We start from the raw sequence: 17402 nt of genomic DNA, 5'->3' as shown, positions 1-17402 counted from the left end.
GGACGCTCATCTTGACCGAGCACTTTTTATTTGTATTGGACGTTTGGGTTGGACTCTGTTTTGGATGAAAGTGGAGCTTAGACGCTCATCTTGACTGGCACTTTTTATTTGTATTGGACGTTTGGGTCGGACTCTGTTTTGGATGAAAGTGGAGCTTAGACGCTCATCTTGACCGAGCAATTTTTATTTGTTTTGGACGTTTGGGTCGGACTCTGTTTTGGATGAAAGTGGAGCTTAGACGCTCATCTTGACCGAGCACTTTTTATTTGTATTGGACGTTTGGGTTGGACTCTGTTTTGGATGAAAGTGGAGCTCGGACGCTCATCTTAATTCGGCATTTATTTCTAGGGGTGCTGTAAGTTGTGTGCCGGGACGGCGCTCGCTATCCTAGTTCGGTAAGTGTCGTTCCCGTCACCGTTCGCTCAATTGAAAAGACCGGCGTCCTGAAAACGGCGCTCCCCAAACAGGAAGTGACAGGCGGCGTTCACCCCCCCGCCTTGGCCGACAAAAAGGAAGAGGAAAAGCATAAATATTCATGGGCGGGAAGCGGCGGCGGCAACGGCGGCCATTAGCATCAATTTCCAAACAAAGGGCTTTCGGTGGCGAGCGAGCGAAAGGCCGTTTGATGAATGGCTTCAATTTGACGGCCCGGCCGCTCGCCGTCTCCGTCTCCGCCGCCTTCCTCAAAATCAAACGCGCGTGTTGACGTGTTTACGAGTTCCCGTCTTCCTACCCCTTTTTCCTGGCCGAATTCAAGTCCTTTTCAGGACTTTCAATGCCAATTTTCCAATCTCTTCAGTACCAGAAGAAGAAGAAATCCAAATATATCTGCCATTTACGTACGGCGTTTTTATTCTCGCCTAGCCATTTACAGTGTTCATTTTACCTCTGAAAAGTGATCTATGGGTCATTATATATTCATGCAGTTTTAATCGTCACAGTTATTTGGTAATACAAGGCAGTTATCACTTCAGATTTTTCAGTTCATATATTCTTCGTGGTTTGCTGTCCCGCCACAGTTGTAATGCCTTCTCAAGGTCCAATTGCAGCAATGGAATTTCCATAGCTAATTTGTGGTTTTCATTGTCGTGGTGCCGATCCAATGTGCTCTTCTGAAAGCTCGTATTGCGAAATGATTTATGCAATCCAGTTTTTTTGTCACGCTGGGTACACGCATCACAGAACATGTAGCCTCCATTATCATCCTCCTCATAGCGTAACCAGGAATATAATTTAGTCCATTTTGCTAGGAGTATTCTTTTGTTTATTTTCTTTCGTCGAGTCGTTCGCTTCAACACGCGTGTTTTCCTTGCCTCTGCGATCTTCCGAAGAATTTCTCCGCCGTTTTTTCATGCCGGAATTATTGCCGTTGCTATCTTTTTCTGCATTATGTGTCGACTTATTACTGACACTGAAGAAATGACCAATTATGTGTTGATTTTCACCTTCCCATGTAGCCTCCATTATCATCCTCCTCATAGCATAGCCAAGAATATAATTGAGTCCATTTTGGCAGAAAAGTCCTTTTCTTGCTAGTATTCTTTTGTTTATTTTCTTTCGTCGAGTCGTTCGCTTCAACACGCATGTTTTCCTTGCCTCTGCGATCTTTCGAAGAATTTCTCCGCCGTTTTTTCATGCCGGAATTATTGCCGTTGCTATCTTTTTCTGCATTATGTGTCGACTTATTACTGACACTGAAGAAATGACCAATTATGTGTTGATTTTCACCTTCCCATGTAGCCTCCATTATCATCCTCCTCATAGCATAGCCAAGAATATAATTGAGTCCATTTTGGCAGAAAAGTCCTTTTCTTGCTAGTATTCTTTTGTTTATTTTCTTTCGTCGAGTCGTTCGCTTCAACACGCATGTTTTCCTTGCCTCTGCGATCTTCCGAAGAATTTCTCCGCCGTTTTTTCATGCCGGAATTATTGCCGTTGCTATCTTTTTCTGCATTATGTGTCGACTTATTACTGACACTGAAGAAATGACCAATTATGTGTTGATTTTCACCTTCCCATGTAGCCTCCATTATCATCCTCCTCATAGCATAGCCAAGAATATAATTGAGTCCATTTTGGCAGAAAAGTCCTTTTCTTGCTAGTATTCTTTTGTTTATTTTCTTTCGTCGAGTCGTTCGCTTCAACACGCGTGCTTTCCTTGCCGGAATTAATGCCGTTGTTATCACTCTCTGCATTATGTTTCGACTTATTACTGACACTGATAAACGACCAATTTCGTGTTGATTTTTACCTAATACTGTTTTTTCAGAGGCATACTTAACCTTCACTCGACGACAAGCACCACAACAATGACGTCATCTCGAAGCAACGAAATCTGGTTTGCCGAGATCGGCGTGCGGACGAAATCTCGAACCGCGAGACCAAAACAACAATGGCGGATCTGCCTGACGAAAAGTTTGGAGTGCGGTAAATCTTTGTTAAAAAATGATCATGTCAATTTTGTGTCAAAAAAAATTGCGTCTCGGGGACGCACGTTGATTGGACACAATGCGTCCCCAGCAAAAATGATGCGTCTAGGACGCGGGCAAACGAGAACACTGCATTTATCGAGATGCCTCATTTTTAGAGCTGGAGCAAATGGCGAATACATTTGTTCTTTCTCCCCATATCGATATTGGCAAAATGAAAGCTGATTTTTTTGAAACCCTACCTTCACAGTGTTCTCGTTTGCCCTGCGTCCTAGACGCATCATTTTTGCTGGGGACGCATAGTCTCAAATCAACGTGCGTCCCCGGGACGCAACTTTTTCAACATGAAATTGTCATTATTACCCGATTACTTTTATTTTTAACAAAGATTTACCGCACTCCAAACTTTTCGTCAGGCAGATCCGCCATTGTTGTTTTGGTCTCGCGGTTCAAGTTTTTGTCTGCACGAGATCTCGTTGATTCGAGATGACGTCATTGTTGTGGTTGGTTGTCTTCAAGGGAAGGTGAAAATCAACACATAATTGGTCATTTCTTCAGTGTCAGTAATGAGTCGAAACATTATGCAGAAAGTGATAGCAACGGCAATAATTCCGGCATGAAAAAAACGGCGGAGAAATTCTTCGGAAGATCGCAGAGGCAAGGAAAACACGCGTGTTGAAGCGAACGACTCGACGAAAGAAAATAAACAAAAGAATACCCCTAGCAAAATGGACTAAATTATATTCCTAGTTACACTATGAGGAGGATGATAATGGAGGCTAAATGTTCTGTGATGCGTGTACCCAGCGTGACAAAAAAACTGGATTGCATAAATCATTTCGCAATTCGAACTTTCAGAAAAGCACATTGGATCGGCACAAGGACAATGAAAACCATAAATTAGCTATGGAAATTCTGTTGCTGCAATTGGACCTTGAGAAGGCATTACAACCGTGGCGGGACAGCAAACCACGAAGAATATATGAACTGAAAAATCTGAAGTGATTAAAACTGCATGAATATATAGACTAATATTTCAGCAATATTATTTTGTATAGTGTACAATATTGTAAACCGAAAAATCTGAAGTGATAACTGCTTTGTATTACCAATAAACTGTGATGATTAAAACTGAATGAATATATAGATTTATATTATATATTTGTCGCCGTTTTTACAATTTCAACCTCGATAACACTACATTTTGGGGACCCATAGATCTCTGTTGGGACCCATAGATTTTGGAGCATGCGAGTCCCCGGGATCCATTACTTTTCAGAGGTCAAATTAACACTGCCTGTGACGCTTCATAGTACGATGCCATACAAACTGATGCCAGCTGCAGTTAATCACAAGGGGAGAAAAATGCAATGGCGAAGCCGAGCCACCAGAGGACAGCGTCGGACTCGTTTTTAAGAATAGAATAGAATTATATGTATATCCCGGAGCCATATTTCCCTAGTACACAGGTGCCAAACAGGCGGCCCGGGGGCCAGATCAGGCCCGCTAAGGGATTGAATCTGGCCCGCGAGACAACACTCAGAGAAGCGCAAGAGAAAAACAAGTTGCAGGTTGAAATATGTCCACTTGATGATGCCAAAGCCCAGTGCCTCTCACAAAGACACTGTACTTGTATGTATTTCTCTCTCTCTCTCCCTTTCTTTTCCACCCCTTTTCTCCCACTCTGTCTCTGTCTCTTTCTCTCTCTGTGTCTTCTAACCTCTTTTGCTCTAATTTCCTTTTTTCTTTCTCTCTTCCTACCCTTCGGGCTTTCTTTTCTCTTTTCTCTCCTTTTGTCTTTCTATTTCTCTATGGATTTCATTCTTCCTCTCCCTTTCTTTTCCCCCTCTCTCACGACTTTTTATCTTTTGTTTCTCACGCTCTCCCCCTCTTTCTCTTTTTCTTTCTTTGTCCCGCCCTCTTTCCTTTTCCCTCCCCCTTTCTCTTATTTCTTTATCTCTTTTTCTTTCTCTTTAATCTACTAGTCCGGCCCCCGACAGAACGTTTGTTCTATCGTGTGGCCCCCAAGCTAAAATGAGTTTGACACCCCTGCCCAAGTAGGAGGTGGCTAAAGTCAGGAACACGTTCATATTATTATAGAGCAGAATAGAATTAGATTGTCTTTGTTAGATTGTCTTTGTTATTGACATAATTTGCAACCAGATAAGACACTCCGGGGTCAAACGTGTCCTGAAGACTTTGGAGGTAAAAAAACCTCATTTTATAAAAATAATGAAACGTAGTTCTGAGAGAGAGTTATAAAAAAATGCAGTGAAATAGAATAGTGCATGGTAACAATAGTTTCAGTTTCATTTAGCAACAAGAGAGAAAAAAAACCAAATAAGTCAGAAGATATGTTTTCAAATTTTTGTTGGTTTTAAGCAGACATGGCGAACATTTCAAGCATTTACAAGCACTTTTTCAAACCTTGGAAACACAACAAGGATTTCAAGCACTTGTAAAAACCCTATTTGTATATTACACCTAGCTATCGTTTATTCAAACGGCATATTTGGTCTTTTCACCTATCGTCTTGGGTGCAACCTGTAGGGCACAGGTGTCGAAGAGGCGGCCCGTGGGCCAGATCAGGCCCGCTAAGGGATTGAATCCGGCCCGCGAGACAACACTCAGAGAAGCGCAAGAGAAAAACAAGTTGCAGGTTGAAATATGTCCACATGATGTTGCCAAAGCCAGGTGCCTTGAACAAAGACACTGTACTTGTATTTATTTCTCTCTTTTTTCCTCCCCTTTTCTCCCACTCTCTGTCTCTTTCACTCTCTGTGTCTCTTTTTGTCTTCCTTTGTTCCTCTTTGTCTCTTTTTCTCTCTGTGTCTTTTTAACTTATTTTGCCCTAACTTCCTTTTTTCCTTTTCTCTTTTCTCTTTCTCTCTTCATACCCTTTGCGCTTTCTTTTCTCTTTTCTCTCCTTCTTTCTATTTCTCTTTGGATTTCTTTATTCCTCTCCTTTCTTTTCCTCCTCTCTAACAACTTTTATCCCTTTTTTTCTCACGCTCCCTCCCTCTCTTTTCCTTTCTTTGTCCCGCTCTCTCTCCTTTTCCCTCCCTCTTTATTTATCTCTTTTTCTTTCTTTGTTATCTACTAGTCCGGCCCCCGACAGAATGTTTGTTCTATCGTGGGACCCCTTGCGTTAAAATGAGTTTGACCCCCCCTGCTGTAAGGGGTGCCTCATAGGACAACACCTACAAACTAATACCAGCTTCTGTTAATCACCAAAGATGAAAAATGCAACGGCAAAGCCATTTCAAGCAATTAGCCATCCTAATATTCAAGCACTTCGTCTTCTTTCGAAAGACAAGGTCCCTTCTCTTCTCAAGGTTTCTTCATTTTCCTCATGTTGAGGTTTTTGTGTTTTTCCTTGCCCTCATGTTGGTTCCAGATCAGGGGATGGTGTCATAATAGTCTGAAAAAATAGTCTGTGTAATAACTTGTGAAGCCCTTTGAGACTCTTTGTGATTAAGGGCGTTACAAATAAAAAAAACTTGACTCGGCAACATTCCAATTCTAGGAAACGAAAATGCGGGCGCACTTACCTTAGGTAACCTCTCGGGGTCGCCAGGGTGGCGAGGGACGACTTTCTGTAACCTCTGGAAACCGTAATCGATGGTGGGCTCGTTCAAAGCTGGAAAAACAAAATGGCCGCGATGAAGTCGTCCGATGGAGAGCGAGCGCTAATTCAAATCCACTTTGGCGGGAACGCCGTCCGACGCTCCGTTCATCAGAAAAAGCTGTCGAATTTGACTTTGGGGACAATTTGTCACCGGGTCTTTGGCGGCGTTAGCGCTTGTAGCGGCTAACGGTGATTGACAGGCGGGTCGCCGGCGACTCGTTTGCATAAACGCCGCCTTCATGAATACCGAGCGGGCGGGCCCGCGCTATTAGCATTAGAACAATATTTGTTTGGCTTTCCCGGGAACGCCGGCCGCCGCGCGTTCAATCTAATTTGTCCGAGGCGGCGGGAGGCGGAGACGAGACGGCCCGGGCGACCAGAATACCGCCCGACGGAAAATGCAGGGGGAAAAAAAAAACACCTCGCGGGCCGCCGGCCCCTCCCGTGGGGACGTTAGACGGACGCCGGGGTAAAACAATCATGCCGTGCGCCGGTAAGGCGCCGCCGTTCGCCCGCGGTAAAGAAAATACGCTGTCCAATCGCCAGCCGGAAGTCGGAGGGAAAAATCTCCACTTGATTAAGCGCCACCTGACGCGCCCGCGGCCTCCGTCTCGCCAGATGTCGGAGACGGCGCCTTAAATGGGCGTCGGGGCCTCGCCGTCACGTCCGCCGCCGTCTCCGATTCTGCGCCTCGCTAACACACGTGTGTCAAACTCGTGGCTCGCGGGCCAAATGAGGGACGCCGCACCCGTTTAAGTTGCGGCTTGGTCCCTGCGGTTTCCCTCTTCCCCATTTCCTCTCCCCAGGTGTTTCCAATTCGACAATCAGCCACCTCTGCTATAAATATGAATGAAAACTTTATTCGAAAATTGAAATAAAAAACGGTACAAAAACAATAACTCATCAACAAAATACTGTTACATACAGGGTTGGGTAGGGTTACTTTAACTTGATTACTTTCAATTACTTTTGGATTACTCCGATACCAAATATGCTAATAAAATACTAAATATGAATCAAATGATGACTCACAACACGTGGTAAGCTTTCTCTCCTGGCTTTGATCTCTTTGATCTCCGGCAAAACTGACATAAAATGCGACAGAAACAAAATGAAAATAAATCCAAACTTTTTTGCCGTTCCATGTATTCCGTTACTCCCCAAGCCTGCACAAAATTTAGTCATTTCATTTATATTTAGTTTGTTTTGTCTTTTATTAGCATATTTGGTATTGGAGTAATCCAAAAGTCATTGAAAGTAATCAAGTTAAAGTAACCCTACCCAACCCTGCTCATACCCCATTTTCTTCATCTGTGTATTCCGCCAGGAATGTATCTTTGTATTTAAATTTGAAGTGAATCGTTGGACGTTGTTTGATCTCGTCTTGTAAATTCTTCCAAAGTTTGACTCCACACACAGACACACACATACTTTTCCTGGTGGTTCTCACCTTTGGGATTAAGAATTCACAACAGCCCCTCAAGTTATGATTTATGTGTGTCTGATGTGTGTTTTCCAGCTTAATTTATTCTCCATTATGACCCCTAAAAACTTAGACCCTTATACCTTTTACCCTGGGCTCCCACCTCACTCTGCTTATGTTTTGATGACTGTAAACCGAAACGACCAGCTTCGCCTCCCGCGACCTCCTCCTTCTATTCCCTCCACGTTCCAGTTTCTTCACTCCAACCCTCTTCTTAAATGTATTCCCAATTCTACTTCTTCAAGATTCGCGCCACCCCCGGATTTCCTTAAGAGTCCCTCCTCCACAGCAGTTCCGGTCCCACACTCCCTTCTGGTTGGGAAAGTCTTTTGTGGTTGTTGTTTAAATGAACGTCCCCTTGGTGGGGTCCGTCCGACACCTCGCGACAGCCGGTCGGGACCTCGTCGGCCATCTTGGCCGATTACCACGCACGCTAACGCGCGGTCTCGCCGCACGGGCGACACCCACTTTCCCCACCCGAGTCAGCGGCCCGATACGCAGAAAGCGCTAATTAGCCCGTGTTAGCGCCCGGTCCCGGCTGAGGACGCGGGAAGTCCCGGCGGGCCGTCCATCAAAAAGCACATCAAAGGCGCTCTTCCTTTGATGCCGCCCGCGTCGGAATCGGCGGAGGAGGCGTCAAACCCGGGTCGCCGCAACCGGCGACGGAACTTGTCAGGAGGACAAACGCCGGCCGCGCTGACATTTCCTTATCGTGCACCGCAGCTGACACCGGACCTTTGGGCCGCGTTCCAGGACATCTAGGACATCTGGAGCTTTTCACATCTCCACCGGACAATGCGGACAACGGGTTTTGTCTCCGCAGCGCTCGAGAGTAGAGATTTTTTTCCCCTTTCGCGACGACGGACGAAGGCTTGGCTTTCAAAAAAAGACGACGGACGCTACGGTTAGCGACGTCAGCGGCGCTTGAGTAATTCACGTCTTTGTTATGAGTGTTTCAGTCGGTTGAACCGAGAAGAAGAGACGGGCATTCGTGTTCTAGAAGCGTGTACTATTGATTGCACCTCATCAGCAACACGCTTCAACCACAATATCATCAAATAACCATCAGCAGTAAACAATATAAAGTGAGTTTGATAAATCTAACTCTCATAACCTGAGACAACTGGTCAAGTAGACATACATACTGTAATTCAAGTCATTTGTTCACAACAAAAGTCAACTGTAAAACAATATAAATGGAGTTTTTCTCTGTATACCACATCACAATCTTCAGTAGCTTGAAGTATTTTTACACAATAGTAAGCAGTTATATGATATAAAGTGCCTGAGACAACTGGTCAAGAAGAAATAGGCGACTGCGCTTCAAATATTTTGTTAGCAAAATGGTAAAACAACAGAAAGTAACTATCCAATCTATCCACATTGTTAAAAAAATAACGGGTTGGACGACCCCGTTACTGACGGCGTTATTCCGAAGACTGCAGACGGGGGGAGCTTGTTCTTACCGGTGTAGACGAAGCGTCCCGGCGCTCCTTTGCAGAAGTGTTTGGACTTGTAGGACAACGTGACTTCCACCACGCCGGGGATGTGCCGCGGCGGCGTTTGCACGCGGATGGCGTGCGGTGTGATGAGCTGCAAATGGAGTCGAATGGTTGAGGTCTTTTCTCGGCGAGACCCCTTCCCCTTCCCCGTCTCACCTCGCTCCAGACCAGCATGGTCCCGAAGACCACTTGAAGGCCGTCGAAGAAGTTGTCTCCGATCAGGATGACGGTAGCGCCCCCTGTGGTCCAACCTTCGCTGGGGCTGATGGCTTTGATGCACGGCGTGGCTGCTTCATCACACACAAAGCAGCCATCGCTCAGAACGGGAATCGAGCGCGCCTTCGCTACATAGATTCGAGGTTACGCCCGCCTTGCAGCGGAGTCGAGTACCCTATCGGAGTTACGGGGCTCGAGTTTCGCAGGTTCGATTCCCGGCTCGTCTGAGATAAGTGTCAGAGCGTTCTTGGGCGAGACAGCGAATCCCTAATGCCCCCGATAAGCAGGCTGCCTTTGCTATCGGTGTGAGAGTGTGCGAAAGGGTATTGTAAAACGCTCGGGAGGTCCTCAGTCATATTTTTTACCCCCGAGAAAAAAACCTCAAAGTTATACAGTATTTGTGCCAAAATATCGCTCGCCACCATCGCAAAACATTGGACGTGTTGGGAATCGAACCCCGGCCGCGGCGGCGAAAGCGCCTAATCCTTACCACTGGAACAACAGTAATATAGACAACGGAAGAAAAGGCGTTCTGTTTTATCTCATTATCACGCTATTCCCATTCCTTGAATGTTAGAAAACGGAGACAAGAGAAGGTTGCCCTGAGAGATAGAAATAAAGGCGAAAAGGACACGATACAAATACATTGTCAATTTGATGTCGGGACCGAAAATAAAAATGGTGTGATGGTGAGATGAAATGGAATGCCTTTTCATATGTCATCTGTATCACTAGCAATCCAGAATCCCGGGTTTGATTCCTGTTGCATCCAACCGCCTAGTTTGAGCTGAGAAACATCCATTATCTATCCATCCATTATCTGCACCGCTTCTTATCCTCAGTAGGGTTGCAGGGGGTGCTGGAGCCCATCCCAGCTATCTCTGTTCAGTGGACAGGGGACACCCTGAACTGGTTGTCAGCCAGTCGCAGGGCACACAGGGACAGACAATTCGCTCGCTCATTCACACCTAGGGACAATTTGGACCAGCCACTTAACTTGACATGCATGTTCATGGAATGTGGGAGGAAACCGGAATGCCCGGAGGAAACCCATGCAAGCACGGGGAGAACATGCAAACTCCACACAGGAGGTTCGATCTCATGACCTCAGAACTGTGCCGCACATGCGCTAACCACTGCGCTGAGAAACAGTGAAAGCAGAAATAAGCAATTCCTCGCTTCAGAGAGACTTATCTTTGACCGTTTACAAGGAGACAAGTTGCATTGTCGTATTGGTGTTTGACGTCAGCGTTCCCTCTAAGCTGCGTGCGTGTGCAATTGCGCACTCCTCGCACATTTTCAGAGCACAAGAAAATCGAGCCAGCGCACAAAAATCAGGGCTCAAAATTACTAATTAAGAAGCGACTTAAGTCAAAGTTACAGTGCATGAAGGTAAAAATACACGGGTTCCCCTGACGTTGTGTCCTAAATGCGGTATTTTGAAGTCGAGTCGAAGTCGAACGAAGTTGAGTAAAGTTAGTAGAGTTTGTCGAGAACCGGCTTCTTCGGCTCGGCTCACTAAAGGGAACCGGCTCTTTCGGGTCCTAAATGGCTCTTCGGGTTGTTTTTGCTTCTTTCATCCCAACATGACCAAATATTATGTAAAATGATGCACAAAATGATTTAAAGGAAGGGGGGAATAGAACAAAAAAGAAAAAAATACCAAAATGAAAAAGTAGTGAAAAGCTGAGAAAAAAAGAAACAAAAGGAAGAAAAAAACCAAGGAAAAATTTAGAAAAAAGCCAGAAAAAAAGAAAAGAAAGAAATATAGGAAAAAAAGTAAATAGAGAACAAAAAGAAAAAGTAACAGCTCGGAAAAAATAAACACAATGAGATTTTTTTTAAAGGAATTTTTAAAAAAAGTAGAAAAAAAACACGGGAAAAAAAAAGAAGAAAAAGTTTGTGTTGCATTCAAATAAGTTCCAATGATATCAAGTGAATCTTGTTGCCAACATTGTACTTCCACTAAAAAATGTGATTAATTACAGTTCTGTATCTTACAACCGACTAAGCCCCCAAAAATGTTAATATTATGAGACAAAATATATCAGGAAATAAAAAGAAATGGATATCTTGTGATAGAATTGTAAGAACAAACGACGTTTGTAGGCCTTCGTACATGAGTCAATTCATTCAAAAGAGAAAAATAATTTTGCATTGCCAGAAACTCAGCAAAATGTAACTTGATGTCAAGTTTTGGACATGTTTGATAATGACTTAGTTGCCACACTTGGGATTGCCGTTGCTCAGTGTTGTTTCAAGCGTTGCTCACCGTCTTTGTGTGAACGCTCAGACCCGTAAGGAAAATTACAGGGAACATTGTTTGACGTTCCCCTTTTTATGATGGCGTCTCCTTGAAGTGATAGAATTCTGGGACCGAACAGGAGTTGTCGCGGTCCCGCTCGGATGAGAATCACAACTCCAGTCGATCTTCCCTCGTTACGTCTTTCATTCAGAGAAGAAAGACGACGGACCGAACGGTAACCAAGCGCCGATTTCGACGAAGCATCAGAGAAAAACGCGGATGAAACGCAGACCCCGACACAAAGCGAGAGGACGGCGGCCATCTCGGGACGGCAGATGTCGGAAAAGGAGATGAAAGGAAGAGGAAGAAAAGCCTCCGGACCGCAAGGACGGCGCCATCCTCCCGCTGGCGAGACGGTGACAGATTGGTGTCAAGGAGCGCTTGTTTTGTCCCAGCCAGGTGTGAGTCCAACACCTGGGGGGGGCGCGCCAGGGGGCCGGCCCACTTTCATTGCCGGGTACCCGGGAGGCAGACAAAGTTTGCCGCTACCGGCGTTCGGTTTCGGAGTTTGAGAAGACTTTGGAAGAGTTCTCTCACCGCCTGCTTGGACTAAGTTGCTGGCGGGGGAAGCTCCGCCCACTGCGGCAGAAGCTCCGCCCACAGAGGCTTGACAAACACTGTTCCGCCTTTGAAAACCGGGTGTCCCAAAACAAGGACGCACTTTTTAGCAGCCGATTGCTCGACAATCGATCCTTTCTTTCGGGACTGAAAGCACGGAACTAAATGATGGTGTTTCGACTTTGTAGCACAGAAATGTCTTCTAGGACGCTACTGGAAGTAGAAAAACGCTGTAGAGATGCAAAGACAATTTTGCAGGGACTTGGACTTGAGGTTTTTGAGTTTTTCCTTGCCCTTCATGTAGGTTTTAGATCAGGGGATGGTGTAATAATAGTTTGTGGTTTGCAATAATCTGTGGTCTGTGCAGCCCTTTGAGACACCCTGTGATTAAGGGTGTCACACATATACATGACTTGACTTGAGGTTTTTGAGTTTTTCCTTGCCCCTCATGTAGGTTTTAGATCAGGGGATGGTGACATAATAGTCTGTGGTTTGCAATAATCTGTGGTCTGTGCAGCCCTTTGAGACTCCTTGTGATTAAGGGCGTTACAGATAAACATAGCTTGACTTGACTTGAGGTTTTTGAGTTTTCCCTTTCCCCTCATGTAGGTTTTAGATCAGGGGATGGTGTAGTCTGCAGTTTGCAATGTCTGTGGTCTGTGCAGCCCTTTGAGACTCCTTGTGACGAAGGGCGTCACAAATAAACATGACTTGACTTGACTTGAGGTTTTTGAGTTTTTCCTTGCCCCTCATGGAGGTTTTAGATCAGGGGCTGGTGTCATAATAGTCTGTGGTCTGCAATAATCTGTGGTCTGTGCAGCCCTTTGAGACTCCTTGTGATTAAGGGTGTTACAAATAAACATGACTTGACTTGAGGTTTTTGAGTTTTTCCTTGCCCCTCATGGAGGTTTTAGATCAGGGGATGGTGTCATAATAGTCTGTGGTCTGCAATAATCTGTGGTCTGTGCAGCCCTTTGAGACTCCTTGTGATTAAGGGTGTTACAAATAAACATAGCTTGACTTGGGTTGAGGTTTTTGAGTTTTTCCTTGCCTTCATGCAGGAAGCCTGGGTATCGGGACAATCGTTTGCTAGCCGTCTAGCTGGCATAAAAACGGGAAACTCGAGAATAACGTTACAATGCGGCCACTGGTGACGGAGGCTCAGCTTCCCTTCCCCGAGGTAGCGAGGAGACCCCCTTACCTTCGGACGGGTCCAGTCGGCGAGCCCGGCGGCCGTGTTTGGAGTTGTTGTGGACGAACATGTTGTCGGAGACGGAGAGCACGTGACCGTCCACGTTGACGGTGGTGGAAACCACCACCTGAGAAAGAAAGACGGTCGGTTGGCGGTCGGCAACAGGAAAGGCTTTGGCCGCGGAGACTGACCTGGAAGCGTCGCATGTCTCTCGGGTTGCCGGCATTTTTCAGGCAGTTTTGATTGCACTTGAGGAAGAACTTGAGGAAGAACCTGCAACGCAAGGAATAACCGTGTTTTCGGGATTTACCGTACGTGCGTCTTGTGTACACAGGGGCTGACCAGAACTTTTATATCACAGAAAAAGTAGATTAAAAGCCGCTTTTATTGTCTAAAAAACAGAATAAGTGACTTGCTTCCTAAGTGTAAAGATATTTTCTTAAATCTAAAAGTCTGGGGCGGCAGTAGCTCAGGAGGTAGAGCACTCTTCCTGGGATCAAGGGATCCTAGTTCGAATCCTGGCTCGTCCGTGTTACATGTCGAAGTGTCCTTGGGTAAGACACTGAACCCCTAATACCCCCAATAAGCAAGTTAGCGCATAGGCTAAAGGGGCGAAACAAAGCCTGCAATTGGCTTACATGGCTGCAAGGCCGCTATTGGGAAATGTGGAGCACATTGTAAAGCGCTTTGGGAAGTCATTGACTTGAAAAGCGCTATATAAATGCAGATCACTCATTTCATTTGACCCTAAAAAGCAGGTCCGAATACATTCGTCCTGTCCCGGTCCTCAGATCGAAGCCGTCGGGATTTGACACCGGACCACATCTCATTTTGCTCTTTGGTGACTTGACGAGCGCCAAATGCAGTCAGGACACTTTTGCTATGCTAACAATGACAAAGCTAACGTGGCTAATGCTCAAGCCAAGGTCCGGACCAGGCTCAAGATCCGACGGGCCCCGGGTGCATCAGTCAGACATTTGACCTTTGGCGAAACCCCGCCCATAAATGCGCCGAGCCAATCACAGTGCGCGTCGCGAACCCAATGCAGTCGGACATTCCGAGTTCCCTCATCCATAAAAACGCAATACAAACACGAAATTAACCCTTACCTGATACAGTCCCAAAAACACAGCCGGCAAAATGAACGGAAAATAATACCCGTACCTAAAATTTAATGCAGACCTGCAGAGTCCAGGAGGCCGTTGAGTAATCCAAGGAAAAAAAGTGTATATTTCCAAAGGTAAGGGTGGGAAAAATATATATCCACTATTGTCGGCCGTGTCCACAAACACGTCTCACCTTTACTCCACTTCCCGTCAGCCCGCGTTTGCCCCGCCCCTTCTTTCTCATTTGCTCGTACAAAACATATCAGATTAAGTTTCTAAAATAAATACATTATACAGTTGCAAATACATATTATACATGGTTACACATATTTACAAAGAAAGACGGTACACCGAGAGAGTTTTCAAAGCTTTAATAATAATATTATAACTTACATCCCAAACCGTGCCTGTGAAGGGTAGCAAAACGCTACTAGCAACACGCTCGCAACGCAGTATACAGCTCTGTTAAAATATATCGTAATTGTAGTAAGCACGGCAAGCCGTCCTCATCTTCCTCCTTATACCTGACGACATCAAAGACGTCTTCCTTCAATAGGGGAAAGAGACTTTGTCAAACCGACGTGGTCGCACGCTCCCTTATTTAAAAAGGCGCTAGCATCACGCTCGCAAAGTAAGTCCTAGATCGGACTGCTCGACTGCGTTTAGCTTGAAAGTTGCGTCATGTGCCATTCTTTTTGCAATTTGCATGATGAGGATATGTCTACGCTAATTTAATTTGTGCGCAAGCTAAGAAGTTAAATCTTACCTTTTGTACTCATGCGCCGCTGGCGGCCGTTAGAAAAATTACATAAATTGGCCACATCACTGAATAAGCCGCAGGGTTGAAGGTTTGGGAAAATTGTAGCGGCTTATAGTCCGGAATTTACGGTATATTAATATATAGCTCCGACACCCTCAAATCAAGTTCATCGGTCAGGTTCGGGCTAGTTCGGGGTTTTATACCCGCGGGTCGGGTCGGGCTGTCATTTTGTGGGCCCGATCTCACCTACACTTGAAATCCCTGACGCAGAGGTGACGCGTCAGTGGTAACCGGCGGCAACTGGCACGGAAGGCCATTTGGCACGTTTTGCCGTGCGTGTTTTCTCAGCACATTTCTAAAGCTCTCCGCCGGCGTCCGTCTGTTCGCGCCAGTGTGAGGCGCCACCGTACGCCAACCAGCGGTCAGCATCAAGGTCAGCATCAATGTCGCCATCTGGCCCCACATTGGATGGCGCTCAAAAACACCGCCAAAAAGGCAGGCCCCTTTCTTTTTAGTATTTAAATGCTTCCACTAGGTGATATTATCCGCAAGTTGAATGCTGCTAGCGCCCGACGGACAACGTCAGCGGTCACTGGAAAGTGTCGTGCCACATAGTATTGGAAAGTGCAAACTCTTGGGATTCAAAATGGACTCATCAGAGAAACATCGCAGTTACCGTATTTTCCGCGTTATAAGGCGCACCGGGTTATAGGGCGCACCCCCAAAAAATACTTTTTGGTCCTATATTTTCCATACATAAGGCGCACCGCATTATAAGGCGCTACAATGGGAACGTGGACAAAACAGTCAGATAGTTCAGTCCAACTTATTACCCCCTCAACATTCCCAAAGCTTGCAACGAAGCAAATACGTGTCTCAGACATGTACGGAAACAGTGTCTGTACGATGTCACCAATCACTCAAATGCATCCAAATATCATTTCTTAGTTTCCATTTGATTTTTTGCTGGCAACTGTGTGGACAGCAAAGTAAGAATTTTATTGTGCGGGGGAACGGGGTTCTTTACTGTGCATACGACAATAAACACTTTGAATTGAATTGAGTTTAAAAATAGACTCATCACAGAAACATCAAGATCCTTCTAAAACAAGATACCGGGAAAAAAATAAAGCCGCATAGCTCACCTAAGTTCTCTTGCAGCCATCACGTTCAATAATGAAACGTAACCATGGTCTTCTTACAACCGTGAGTGTAGTAAATCCAGGAGAGTCAACTATTTACAAATACAGAATAGTAAAAAATGTTTTCTCTATGCCCCTTTAGCCTATGCGAGCCTGTAAATGATCAAAAGGATCCGCCCCCTTTACCTCTGAATAACTTTAGCCAATAGTGACTGATTCAAATGATGATTGACACATTGGTTAGGAAATGAAACGCCGGTATATAAATCCCAGCATACACCGCAGACTACTTCGCCCTCGGAGAATAATCGAGTTGGCGGCTGCTTGCCTTAGTTGCAAGACTTTGCGACTTAATATTGATCCGTATATAAGGCGCACTGTACTATAAGGCGCATGGTCAGCTTTTGAAAAAAATAAATGCTTTTAGGTGCGCCTTATAGTGCGGAAAAAACGGTAGTCTGAAACAAGATACAATAAAACTAGAAAGCCGGCGTAGCGCACCTAAAAAGTGCCTTAGTAGTCCACTTGTGAAACGATTCTTCACAAACATGGTCTGGTTACAATCACCACAGTCCAGTGAATCCAACCAAGAGAAATAATGACTCCAAACACACTATAATGCCCACAGACTTAAAAAAAATGCGCCTAAAGGCAATTCTGCCTCATTTTAGGTGATCATTGCTGTTCGATTAGACAGACTTGTAAAATGATCTCCGATACGGCCATTAGCCTCAGTCTTTTGATTGACACCATTCTCGGCCAATTGCAAGCTTTTTCAAGGCCCTTGGCCTGTGGCAACCTACGAGGGCTTGTATTGAAAATAATGTCTTGACCTACTCCAGCTTCAAAAACCTTTCGCCAATAGTGATTGATTCAAATGTGGGTTGACATTTCGGTTAGCTAATAAAATTCCCAATGTCATTTTATGGAATTTTACAGGCTGTAATGAAAAAACAGAGCCAAAAATAAACGTGCGTAAATGCAACATGGGATCCATTTTTACTATCACACGCAACAGTGCGCAATCACTAAATGACCTCTGGAAAGAGAAGTCCAACATTCACAACTCTTTAACAATGTT

General features: G+C 45.2%; 1 protein-coding gene across 4 annotated transcripts in view; it reads right to left on the bottom strand.

Moving 5' to 3' along the window:
- LOC148360256 (transcription factor COE3-like) overlaps window positions 1-17402 on the bottom strand; it is a 66723-nt gene that overhangs the window by 15715 nt on the left and 33606 nt on the right. For 3 of the 4 annotated variants that reach the window (XM_088343793.1, XM_088343796.1, XM_088343794.1), the window contains 5 exons: window positions 13505-13586; window positions 13323-13440; window positions 9199-9332; window positions 9007-9133; window positions 5981-6069 (listed from right to left, as the gene is read on the bottom strand). In XM_088343793.1, coding sequence (XP_088199919.1) covers window positions 5981-6069; window positions 9007-9133; window positions 9199-9332; window positions 13323-13440; window positions 13505-13586 — 550 coding nt within the window. The remainder of the gene's footprint in view (window positions 1-5980; window positions 6070-9006; window positions 9134-9198; window positions 9333-13322; window positions 13441-13504; window positions 13587-17402) is intronic. The other variant, XM_088343795.1, reaches the window with a different exon arrangement.

The sequence above is a fragment of the Urocampus carinirostris genome, chromosome 9 (assembly GCF_059441175.1).
Source record: "Urocampus carinirostris isolate Australia breed hairy pipefish chromosome 9, RoL_Ucar_1.0, whole genome shotgun sequence".
In the NCBI taxonomy this organism is placed as follows: Eukaryota; Metazoa; Chordata; class Actinopteri; order Syngnathiformes; family Syngnathidae; genus Urocampus; species Urocampus carinirostris.
This window is presented reverse-complemented; position numbering and strand designations above follow the sequence as displayed.